At 41.9% G+C, this 12,627-nt stretch overlaps 1 protein-coding gene across 1 annotated transcript in view; it reads right to left on the reverse strand.

The window, feature by feature from the left end:
• The window catches only part of MDN1 (midasin AAA ATPase 1), a 145,210-nt gene extending 133,004 nt beyond the window's left edge, over positions 1-12,206 (reverse strand). Inside the window, exons 1-7 of the mRNA XM_015407100.1 lie at positions 12,146-12,206; positions 10,725-10,958; positions 4,627-4,824; positions 4,005-4,213; positions 3,172-3,294; positions 2,459-2,656; positions 1,331-1,438 (exon numbers count right to left, since the gene is read on the reverse strand). Coding sequence (XP_015262586.1) covers positions 1,331-1,438; positions 2,459-2,656; positions 3,172-3,294; positions 4,005-4,213; positions 4,627-4,824; positions 10,725-10,958; positions 12,146-12,206 — 1,131 coding nt within the window. The remainder of the gene's footprint in view (positions 1-1,330; positions 1,439-2,458; positions 2,657-3,171; positions 3,295-4,004; positions 4,214-4,626; positions 4,825-10,724; positions 10,959-12,145) is intronic.
• Positions 12,207-12,627: the final 421 nt, after the last annotated feature.

Here is a 12,627-nt window from a genome sequence, read left to right on the forward strand (position 1 = left end):
TGCAGGAAAGTATGAACCCACCCTGGGGGCGGATCCTGGCAGAAAAAGGCTTTGGCCCTCCAGGGAGGCTTTTAGTCTCTGCCTAGTCTTGGCCTTTGGCTCAGCTTGGATGGCAGTTTCAAGGGAGCATACAGGTGGGACTCCTCCTACCCCACACTCCGTGGGCAAAATTGTGGTGGAGAGCCAAGGAGAGTAGCAGTACTGGTGACCAGTCCTGAGGCGGGCTGGAGTTTCTCTCCACAACAAGGAGGGGGAAAGCAAATCCTGTCCTGAGGCCACCACCTCCAGAGATAGAGAGGGTGGGTGTAGGGACAGAGGAATTGTGTTTTAATCCTGTTTATTTTCTGAGCCCGGTTGTGTTGAAGTGCCTGTGTTAATTTTTGTGCCTAACTTGTATATAGTTCAAATAAACCTTTTTGATTTATAAGACCTGGAAGTTCCTTGACCACTTAGTCCTCCCCGCTCAGCACATTACCAGAGACAAAGGGAGGCCAGAGAACCCAAACAGGCCTAAATTGGAGTACTTGCCAACTCTCCAGGGGGTGCCCAAAGATTGAGGTACCCACTTTCCCGGGTTGGGGAGTCAGCCAGAGGGGTCTCACTGTCCCTCTAGGAAGGCGGTGTGAATCCAGTGAGTGGTGGCAGCGAATGAAGAAGGGAAATAGCCCCACCAGGCAGGGTGGGCAGGCAAAAACAGGCTTGTGAGCCACCGAACGGCTGCTTAGTCTCCCAGGGTTGAAGGCGGGTCCCTGTTTCACCACAGAGGCCGACATCACTTTTAAGTAGGTCTGCCCTCCATTCATAATATATGTTCATATTGTAGAAGTCTTATTACAAGTAGACAAACTACGTCAATATTACTGGCATGAAGACAACTTGGTTTGATTGGCATCTTTATCAAGATCAAAAAATGTTTGTGCCATCTTGTTCCAAGGGCATCAGCTACAAATTCTGTGCAGAAGATGCCCTGTTATCATGGCTACTTTGGCACGATTTGCTTCTTATATATTTGGATTTATTTCTCCTCTGGCACCTGAATGTCATCAGACCCAAAAAAATCTACAGTGATCATTTTATCAAGGGTAAATGTTGTTACCAGATTAACACTTACAACACTGAATTGGGGGGAAATATTTTGTATGCTCCACAGAAGCGGCTATTCCATTCTTTGATCAGCATTTTGAAGCACTGTTGCTCTTTTTCATTTTTTTCTTACTCATACCTACCGGGTTACAACAACCCTTGACTGCAGTATTAAAAATGAGAACATCCAGACACACCAAACAATCAGGAGTACTATTTAAAGAAACCAGAGGAAAAGTATGTTTACCCTGTTGTTGAATTCAACCATCTTCGCAATAAGTGTATCACCAATAGCAGGAAAAAGGGTGTTCCCAATGTACTCCATATCTGTTGCAGAAAGGGGGTCCACATAGACCTATGCCACCAACAACATTTTGAAAAACTCAATATGATTATGTAAACAGAAATGATGCATGCAACCACACAAAACCATCTTTCCAAGAACACCAGTAAAGCAGGTGTATCCAAACATGTATTCTGAAATGTGTATCAGAAATTTGTTTTGTCAACAACATTTCTCGGTATTAATTTAAAAACAAACACAAGAGAGCTCAAACTACAGAGTTGGAGCAATGTGGAAAAAAACACAAACAGTTTTGGCAAGCATGTAGAATATTCAAATGAACTGTACTATGGCTAGACCAATAGTAAACTTTCTGTTATTATAATGGAATCTGGAAAAAACCCAAGCAAAGTATCATGCTTTGTCATCCATTTCCCCAACCAGGTCCACTACAGACATAGCTTTCAGTATCTCTTGAACCCTGGTGAAAAAGACTGTGCATTTTTCCACAGGTTTCATACACTTCCCCCTTCGTCCTCTCTCTTGCTCAAATTCCCTTCATTTGTCATTGCTAACCATAATGAAGAAGTATGTTTGCACTGAACACTTAAAATGCAATCTAGACAAAAGCCTGTAAGAAAAACAGCACATTGGTAAACATACGCTAAGCAGTTTATAGATTCCTATGTTATAGCTGCATGCACTTTCAATTCAATGGCCACATAAACATATCATACTGAAACTTGCTAGCCACTTTGAATCTTTAATGCAAGCAAGCACTTAAATATGACAGATTCTTTTATGCTTTAAATTGACTGTTCAAATATCTTTTTACTGATCTCTTTAACATAATTTGATAGTATGCTTTTAGCTTGAGAGATGTTTAAGACCCATTATAAACTGCTTCATGTTCATGTTGCTTTATGCTCTGCTGTGTTTGAATGGTGGGTTTTAATAACTTTTATGATGCATTAAATGAGCCTGAAACAAAGCATTCAAAATCATCTGGGTTGTGAATTAAGATTCTCTAAAACTCTTAATGTCATCCATTTTAGATTGCTTAAAAGGCTTTAAGTAAGATCGTGGACTTGCCTGTGTGAATCGGTTAAGAAAGGATTTGGGCAGCCCCTTTCTGCCACCTCCTTGCCTGTAGGGATTTTGGCATCCAAAGATCTTTGTCTTCTTGTGTTGAACATGAAAGCTCAGCCCCAACTCAGGAATGTAAATCTCTGCCCGATGATCAAAACAAGCATTCAGTCCTTCCAGCACTGACTGAGAGGCCAAGTTCAGCTATCAGAGGAAAATCATAATGGGAAAATTACATCCTCCCTGAATTTGTAAGCCGCCCTGAGCCCGCCTAGTGGGGAGAGTGGGGTATAAATAAAATAAATAAAATAAATAAAAATATAAGTTTTAAAATACAAAAAACTTTCCATGTTTGCCATTTGACTCATATCCAGAATTACTACTTCATTCTCCCCAATCAAGTGGACAATTTTATATGTCAGGTAAATCAGTCAGTGAGACTATACCAATATTAGCAGGCACGGAATCCCACCTCCCTACTGCAGCAATAAGGATCTAGCCAACTTTTTTTCTATTTTCAAGCACCCAACTGCCTCTTGGAATTGATCTTTAAATGTTCAGTAAACTGGTATCAAAGACTTCTGGAGGGAGAGGTTCTGTGGCCAGCTCCTATCCTTACCATGCTCCTCCCGAAACATGAAAGGTAATCTGGATTAGAATGGGATTTAGTTACCGATGGTCCCCCACAACACACTTTACATCAGCAGCCAAGAGCTCACCTCATCTAATACAATCCAGTGACCAGCTTTTAAGGCTGCAAGCAAAGGTCCATCACGCCAGGCAAACTCGCCTCCTTTGCCCCCTTCAATGGGCAAGTCTGTTCCAAACAAATCTGTGACATCCTTGTAAGAGGGGACATAACCAAGTTTTTCAAATGCATACAACATAGTATTACTTCAGAAATAAACTCTCAGGCTTGCCCACATTTTTAAAGAAAGAAACCCATTCATAGTTTACTGTAGCAAAACCCAGAACTATTTTGTTCAATGTATCAGCTGCCACGGCCAACTAATACATTTGATTTTTAATGAAAGACACACTGAATGTGATTTTGGCTAGGATCTGGGATAGCAATCAAGGCTTTTATCGTAGCCGTCTATTACAGGCTCTTAAAAACTTTGGTTCTACGAGTATTTGCCCTTGCACTAAAATTTTGCACTACATATTTCATATTTTTGGAAAACGTTAACAATAACAGGTAAGGAGCAGGAACATACATGCTTGCTATTAACATGCTGCAAAGTTATCTGACAGCACCTTACTGGGATAGTGGTTAAAATGTTGGGCTAGGATCTGGGAGACCCAGGTGTGAACCCCACCCTGCCATAAAAACTTGCTGGGAGGAGAACATTATAAACCACTTTGGGCCCCACCATGGGAGAAAGGGCAGGGTACAAATAAGTAAATAATCTAACCCAAATATCCTCTGCCCCACCTCTGATCAATCAGCAGAATCTGAAAACTAAACAGATTCTGATATGTTAAACCAGCAAGTAGCCTATCCTGTTCTCAAAGTCAAACATTTCCGTTAAAACTACAGCAGCTGTATTACCGTTTGTTCAGAAAGGTTGATCCTAACAAGGGAATTTCCTGAAGCCTTTGCCAAGGCTGACACTAAGCTGGTTTTCCCAACACCTGGAGAGCCTTCCAGAAGAATGGGCTTGTTGAGTTGTAAGGCCCTTAACAACCGTTGTGCATTCATTGCTGTGGTACTTGCATTTAGAGCATAGTCTGAGACACTGTTCTTTTGGTAAAGAGGACCTACAACAAAGAGAAACTGTTTTTAAAAGTCAGACTACAGACTGACTAAGCCAGTTGCTATAAGATTTTTACCCCAATGGGGAAAAAAGGATGAAGTGAACAGGCTGGGGAATCCCATGTGAAATGACCCCTGGGAAAAATGTAGAAAGTTAGCCTGTTGGGGAGAAGCCTTCTCCCTGATATACTCCCTTTCTAGATACACAGATGGATTGGGTGTGTGTGAACATTGATGCTTCTTTAAAAATGCAATTCCCCAACTGGAGTCTGAAACAGGTCACTCTTGGGAAGACTATACCATATTAATTTTCTGATCATTTGACTTCACTCTGAAGCTCCAGTCACTTCTGTTCTTTCATTTGGTTTTTTTGCTAGATCATCCTTACCGTTTACTAAAAAATACAGAAATTTCTTGCCTCTTGGTATAAAAAATGGCTGAATTCCTACACAGTTCTCCATCCAAACAATTTCCCTCTTCTTCTTCAGGTCATAAATTCTCAGTTTGTTCTTCTGCCCCTCAGTGAGTTGCACAATTTGTGAAAGCTTTCCACACAAATATTCCAGACATTTTTCACGAGCCAGCAAAGCAGAATCAGCTGAACAGGTCATTGTGCCTAAGTTAATAAGGAAACCAAAGACAAATTACGTATTAATGACAGAACTGTACACACAGAGTAAGGTATGATGAGTTTTATAAACTTAGTCCACTGTCCAAGTCCACACTACAGTGACATACACTGTCTACCTACCACAATTTCCCCCACCCTTCCTCCAATCTCCATGGAGCATATCTGCTTCTTCCTTCATTCTTTCCTCATAGCAATCCTGTGAAGTATATTATGCCCAAGGTCCCTCAGTGAGCTTTAAAACTGAGTGGGGAATTTGATCCTGGATCTCTCTGATCTTAGTCTGACAAGTCTGGAACTGACTTCTACAGATTGCTGACATATATCTCCACGCAAACTTGACTATTTTTGCTCTTTATGGCCAATTTTACACAGACAAACCAGTTTGAAAGTCCCATGTTTATTATCAGAGAGCAGAGGGGCTAAAAAGGGATATTTTACTGCTAAGATGAACACAACAAAGCTCCTTAGCACAGAGGTCACCAAACAGTCCACTGTGAGCTACCTGTAGCTTTCTGTTTCCCAAAATAGTTTATGAAGGACACTCCCACCACACTAGCTGTTCAGTATTAACCTCTTGGTGCATAAGAGCAGATGAGGCCAGTATGCTCCTGGTCCCATCAGCTATTCAGCGCTTACGTGGTGAGCTGAAAGTCCACCTCCCAGAACCAAACAACTGATAATTAATTATTTATTTCAGTCAAAGACCAACACAAAAATAGATATAGGACCAGAAAAAATTACATAAAAACTCATTTTGTCATTCCATCCAGCCATATTCCAAGAAAGAAAATATATTTTCTGTTTATCTAATCAGTCATTCTTGCCTTTAGAGGTAGCAAGATTCCCTTTCTCCGTCTCCAGCTGGGGTTCCAGTAGGAAAGGGTCTCCAGTAGGAAAGGCCATTTGAACAAAAGGGCTCTGTGATGGACTGTCAAGGGGGTTAATGCCTCACAGAGTCCAAGAACCTTTGAGTGACAGGCTGTTCAAAGAGAACTCTGTGGAGTGTGTCAGTTACAAAATGACAGTTGGGAAGAGACAGTGTAGCACTCACTGAGGACTGAGAAAGAGGCTGAAGGAGTGAATGGATCACAGTGGATCCCCATTCAAGGCAAAAAGGGACAGAGCTTCTAGTCAAGAGAAGTAATCCTTGCCCAGTGAAAAAAGATAGCTCTAAAGAAAGGAGTGATCCCTGGTCTGTTTAGGGAACAAATAAAGATGTTGGGAACCTGGTTGTGTGTCCCTGCCTTCTAAAACTTGAAGAGTCAGTGAAACTCAGGAACTTATACTGGAGAGTTTAAGCTGACACTGAAAATAAAGCCTCTCCACTCAAAGTTTCCAAGACCTTGTTAAAAAGCAAAAGCATCTACTTGTTGGCAGCAAATTATCTTGAATTTAGTGTGATTACAAAGTTACCTCAGTTATTATCATCTGTTCACCTCATATATCCATCCCCTGATTGCACCTGGCCTTTTCCCTTCCAAGTTAAATAAAATATTTTGTTTATTTTGAACTTTCAAAAGTCTCGTGAGTGTCATTTCAGATAGTATAAGAAGATTATTTTGTCTATTTCCCTCAGTTCCCTGGGCTGGGCCAGCATCTAAATATATGGTAACGTGACTGGTTGGGACAGCCATAGACTAACAAAATAAGAAGACAATAGATATAGGGGCTGCTCAGCAAGAAAGAAGAAACAAAGAGAAAATCTTGTGCATGAGGGAGGGAAGAGGGTGAGATCACCATAGGTTCAAAGTGCCAGAAGATCTGTATGAAGTAAATTTTTGTGGACTAATCAATGGGTGTCCCTAAGCATATAAAAGGTCCCTTTCATTGTCCTGAGTTTTCTGTGCCTTAATATTTTCCAGAGTGACTATTACATTTTGCAGTCTTGAAAGCATATTATTTTTGCTCAGAAATGGGAAAGAAACTGAAGGATGCCAAAAGATTGCTTTCCAAATCCTCAGGGTGAGCCTGCATACTTTCCTGCACTGGAGAGCCAACCAGCAGAACACTCTTGTTCACCTCAAGGGAAGGGGAGATCAAATCAATCAGTGTCTTCTGATTCTCTGGTGAGCAGATGGTTGAACTAAATGCCTTATTTTTGTCAGTTAACACTGCCATTTCCCAGGAATGTGTGTGTGGGGGGAGATCCTTCTCCCCTCAGCCTGGTACACTAACGATGTCTCCTGTCTGGGTTGTTATCTGTTGATTTCTGACCTTGGGGTTCTAGCTGCTCCTGACCTGCTGGGAACAAACGGCTATTTTGCCCGCTCATGCGCACAATGCTTATTGGCTTCTGCTTGTAATGGGGGGTGTTTTGAAACTAGTATAACTCTGGGTGCCCTGCTGCTTTGGGCCATTCCTGACAAAAGATGTTCACATGTCATAGTTATGAACTACCAATAAACAGAATACTTCTTATGAAGCACTGTGTGGTGTGATCTGACTATCAAACCCTGAAAATTTTGAGGATTAATCTTAGGGTACCCTTTAGTCATTATTTGCTCTCTATATAGCCCCTTGATTCCTTATCTAAATTCTTTTCTTATAGATGGTGTGATGAAATGGCTGCCAGCCTGGTAGTTCCTTATGTGTGTGGGGGTACTCCATAGGGAACAATGGAGCTGCCATACCTCCCTGCCTTCACTTCCCAGCAGCCTTTAGGGAAAGAGCGTGAAAAGAGGGACACACCCCAGGAGCGGGGCCAAGGAGAAAGAGGTTTTTTGGCTCCTGAGGGGGAAAAAGTCTCAGTCCGATCTTCAGCGTGGACGGCAGGTTCAAGTGAGAGTACAGGTGGGGCTCCTGTTACCAGAGACTCCGTGGGCAATCCAGGCCACTATTGACTGTGGTGGAGAGCCAGGAGGGTAGCAGTACTGGTGGCCAGTCCTGAGGAGGAGGGCTGGAGTTTCTCTCCACAATGAGGGGGGAAAGCAAATCCTGGCCTGAGGCCACAACCCCCTACAGAGGTAGAGAGGGTGTGTGGGTAGGGACAGTATCCTGTTTATTTTCTGTGCCCCAGTTGTGTTGAAGTGCCTGTATTTTCTGTGCCCAATATGTATATAGTTAAATAAATCTTCCTTTTTGAGTTTAAAAAGCCTGGTGTGCCTTAACCACATAGTCCTCCTGGCTCTGCACATTACCAGGGGCAAAAGGGAGGCCAGGGAACACAAACGGGCCCAAATCGAAGGTGTTGCCAACTCTCCAGGGGGCGTCCAAGGACTGAGGTACCCGTTTTCCAAGGTGGGGAAATCTGCCAGAGGGGTCTCACTGTCCCTCTAGGAAAGGGGTGTCAATTCAGTGAGTGGTGGCAGCATGTAACAGAGAGAAATAGCCCCACCAGGCAGGGTGGGAAGGCCAAAACAGGGGCTTGCGAGCCACAGGACGGCACCTCAGTCGCCCAGGGCTGAGGGCGGGTCCCCGTTTCGCAACAGATGGCATACAAAAATTACAGTCCTTGCCCTTTGAACAAATGATTGAACCAGGAAGATCCCACATGTTTTAAACAAATCCCGCCTTTAAAAAATTTAATGAAGGAATCCTTGAAGAGAAAAAATTCTAACGTAACCCTATCCCCTCTCAGGAACTCAGGAATCCATCAAACATGTTGTTGTTGTTGTTGTTATCCATTCAGTTGTGTTTGACTTTTGACGATCCTATGGGCCAGCTCTGTCCACATTTTCTGATCTTGCACTGGTTCTTTGAGTTGTTCCATGATCAGGCTGGTGTGAACTTTTACGGTGTCTAGCTACCATGTTCTTTGGTGGCCAGGTTTCCTTTTGCCACTAAACAATCCAAGCATAATTGCTTTTTCTAGTGCGTCCTTCTGCATGACGTGGCTGAAATAAGTCAGTCGCAGTTTTGTGATTTTTCCTTCCAGTGGCATGTCTGGCACTCCAATACTTGCTTGTTTGTCACCTTTGCAATCCAAGGAATGCGCAGGAGCCTTTCTCCAGCACCACAGCTCAAATGAGTAGATTTTCCTCCTGCCTTGCTTCTTCATGGTCCAACTTTTGCAGCCATCGGTTGCTATGGGGAACACAATAGCACAGACTAATCTGCATTTGGTTGCTAGGCTGATGTCCTTGCTCTTCCATATTCGATTCATGCTCATCATTGCTGTGCGACCCAGCATGATTTGCTGTTTTATTTCTGGACTGCAATTGTCATTTTAGTTGATCTGTGATCCTAAGAAAGCGAATTCTTCCACACACTTGATCTTAAATCTTAATTCAACTGATGAAAAGTGACAATGCAGAAAAAAAGCAAGATATTCTTTTGCCATCTGCTTTGTTGACCAATTAATCATACATCCCTTATATGGAATAATATTTAGAACAACTGTATTGTGTTCCAGATCTAAGGGAGGTCGTCTCTGATAAACCTTTGTTGTTTTGATGATATCCTTGATGCTCTTTGCACTTCCTGCTACTTCATTCATGATATCAAATGTATTTCTTTTAACTACTTCACTCTCATACCTAATTGCCCCACCTAATCTGAAAATTAGCCAGGAAGACCTGAAATTGATCTGTTGGAAAGTTAATCATTTCAAAGACTTTTTGCAAGGTTTCTGCTATCAGAGGCATCTGAGATGATGCAAGAATTGCCATCTCCTCAGATCTCTTCTTATTAGTAGCATTCTGCTTTAATAATTTGTCAAAAGCTTTCAGGTCAATAGGGGTTCGGGGGGGCAGTATAGAATCCTCAAAACTACATGGAGCTGGCACATGGGCAAACCTACTGGCAAGTACAGTGGTGAAAGTTGCTGAAAATATTCCTCCATCTTACTCTTCTTGGCAGCTAGCACTTACTTCCTCATAAACAACAGACCTCCCCTTCATTATTATTAATCTTCTCCCAGGGACTAACCTATAGAAAACCAATTAATAAAATAAAAGGATTCCTAAAAGAATAAAGGGCTTGTAATTAATATGGCTTGTAAAACTACAAGCTGCTATTAAGTTAAAATATAACTCTAATAAAACTCCCAGATTAAAAATCCCAGATTAATATCCACTGAGATAATCCCTAATGGGAAGTAGAATATAAAATATATGCTATTAAAATATAATCATAAAATAAAATAGCTATAAAATTAACAAAGCTGCTGAGATAAAGCTAAATAGATAAAACAACTAGAATAGAACTGAAAATATTAACATGTTTGCATCATAGAATCACAAACCCAGAACACAACCACCCCTATAAAGGGCAATTGTATAACAAATAAAATAACAACAACAAACCAAACATGTAAATCAGCACAATACAAACCACAGCCATGGCCACAACCTAGGTTAAATTAAATACCAATAAAGAACTAAAAAAGGAAAAAAGAGAAACGAAAAAATCTCCCCCTCCCCCTCCCTTGGTGTTTTCCAAACGGGAGAGAAAATCATTCCAGCCAACCAAGGTCAGCCATTTCAAAAGAAAAAACAACTACTCGCCTCCGCTGCAACAAACTATAACACACTACGGTGTGTGAAAAGAAAAATTCTAATACAAAACTTAGCTACAGTTAAAACAAATTCACTGGGAACAGCTCAGCATCTGCTGACTCACCAGAAAAACAGCTGATGGACCCAGGGTGAGTCCAGTGGGTTCTTGAATGCTTCAACAGATTATTAGGCTTCAACAGATTATTAGGCAATAATGGGGTGGGAAGCACTGGAGGGATACGGAGGCAGCATATGAGGCAGAGGGGCACCACCAGAGGGGCACCCCTCTAGAGTTCACACTCCGTAAGGACGTATCTCTCACTAACAAAAAAGATGACTACCCTCGCTCTAGCATATTTGTTTTTAATGGGTGAACTGCAACCTTAAAAATTAGTCAACTATTGTATCACTGAACCATATTTTATGACAAAAGATAAACACAGAACATACCTGAACCTATTCCATCTATGTACACCAGGCACGCAGCATGTACAAACGATATCACTGGAGATATGCCAGGCATCTCACACTTATCAGACGACTCTGACAGACTCTCTTTCACCATGGCATTCATGAAGTGGACCCACGACAAAACGTCCCGAATGCTGAAAATACACTGGGATCCAAATTCTTGGTTCGTCAGCCACTCAATGAAATCCATCATGACTTCTGCTATATCACTCCCTTTGGAGAAAAAGTATGCGGGGGGACATGAAGAAGAAGATAAAGGTAATACAACTCTAAGCAATTTTGCAAGTACATTTTAAAAATATACAACAGCAATAATCAGAAGACCTTAACAGCCCTTCACAATGAATTACTACTGAGACAAAGGCTTCCTCTAGGTATTTTTTTAGAGAAGTCTCATTACAACCATGTAAACTACTGTAAAATTATTTTAAATACTTGTGAAAATGGATATACAAACAAGTTTGTGGTGCTGGGAACAATCTTTATCTGGAGCAGGGTGTTTGATGAATGCACTATTTCTGTGCAGATGGGAGCTGGTAGGTATGGGGATGGGAATTTTTGAAGATGGGCAGTATTTGGCAAAGATGCTCACTGCTTATCTAACCTCCACAGGATTCCAACAGTCAATGATGCGAGGGTTGTTCTTTCCTTAACTTCTTTCCTGCTTTTGTGCAATACCAGATCAGTGAAGCACAAAACTGCATGCCTGTCCAGGATTGTCCAGTTGTCCACCAACCCTGCATAAAGGTTTGGCCATTATCAACTTGATTCACTTCCGGGAACGGCGCAGCAATGGACGGCTCTCAGGGCTCTCCCGGGCCGCTCGATTCCGTTTCGCTCTTTTTGGAGCCCCCCCATTCGGGATGGGCTTCGCCAGCTCTCCCGGAGAGAGGGCCGGTGCAAGAGGCTTGTTTTGGCTCCCCCTGCACCGCCCCGAAGCAAGAGCGTTTGACTGGAACGTAGCATGGACGCCATGTGTATGATTAGCTGCGACCTCCGTTTTAAATCACCCTTTTGGATTAAAAGATACAGCAACACAGAAAAAAAAATCTAGGAAAATAACTGTGAGTACGTATAGTTCCAGGCTTTATGAAGAGAAGACGACCAGTGAAAGACCCCGGTAATTGTTTTCCCAAAATTGAGAAGAATAGTAGCCAGAGAGCGAGTGGGAGTGAATTATGTAGTCTTTGTTTCTTTATTTTTGCTCCCGGGGAAACCTCGAATTTTACACACTGGCAAGGATTTACAGTGGACATTGGGTAGATGAATTATGATTTTCTAATGGAATGACTTTTAGAATTTAAATGATCTAGTAACAAAAATGGTATCTGTGGTAAGAAAATTTAGAAATATGGGTTTGGGTTTAAAATGAACCAAATAAGTCCATAAAATCCATGTACCTGTTCCTGTAATTGCTAGCAATACAGCAGACAGCCTTGGCCTGTTTGAATCAAACCCCATGATTCTTTGCGAGCTTTTTGCTCTAAGCAGAGCATTCCTCTCAGTGTACTCAACATTCCATTTCCCAGCCCCAGGTGTGAGACTTACAATAAGCAGCTAAGCCAGTTTGGGAAGTGACAGACCCCAATTTCCTAGGCAATAAAATGTGTGGCCATTTGGGCAGCTGATAGACTTCAATCCAAAATGCAAGCTAACTTCCTGAGATACAGAGAGTTCACACATCTCAGAGTTAACATCAAAGGACAGTTTACTTCCCATATTGGGGAACACCTGGAAGAAAGAATGACACTGTATTGATCCTGTAAAATGTGTACACTTTTGTTGTGTAAGACCAAGGAAAGGAAACAAATTTCCTGCAAGACATTTTCAACTTCTAAGTGTTAAGTCACAACTGTAATCTGATTATTGAGGGACCCCTTTG

Source organism: Gekko japonicus, unplaced genomic scaffold, assembly GCF_001447785.1.
Source record: "Gekko japonicus isolate JY-2015 unplaced genomic scaffold, Gekko_japonicus_V1.1 scaffold2866, whole genome shotgun sequence".
NCBI lineage: Eukaryota > Metazoa > Chordata > Lepidosauria > Squamata > Gekkonidae > Gekko > Gekko japonicus.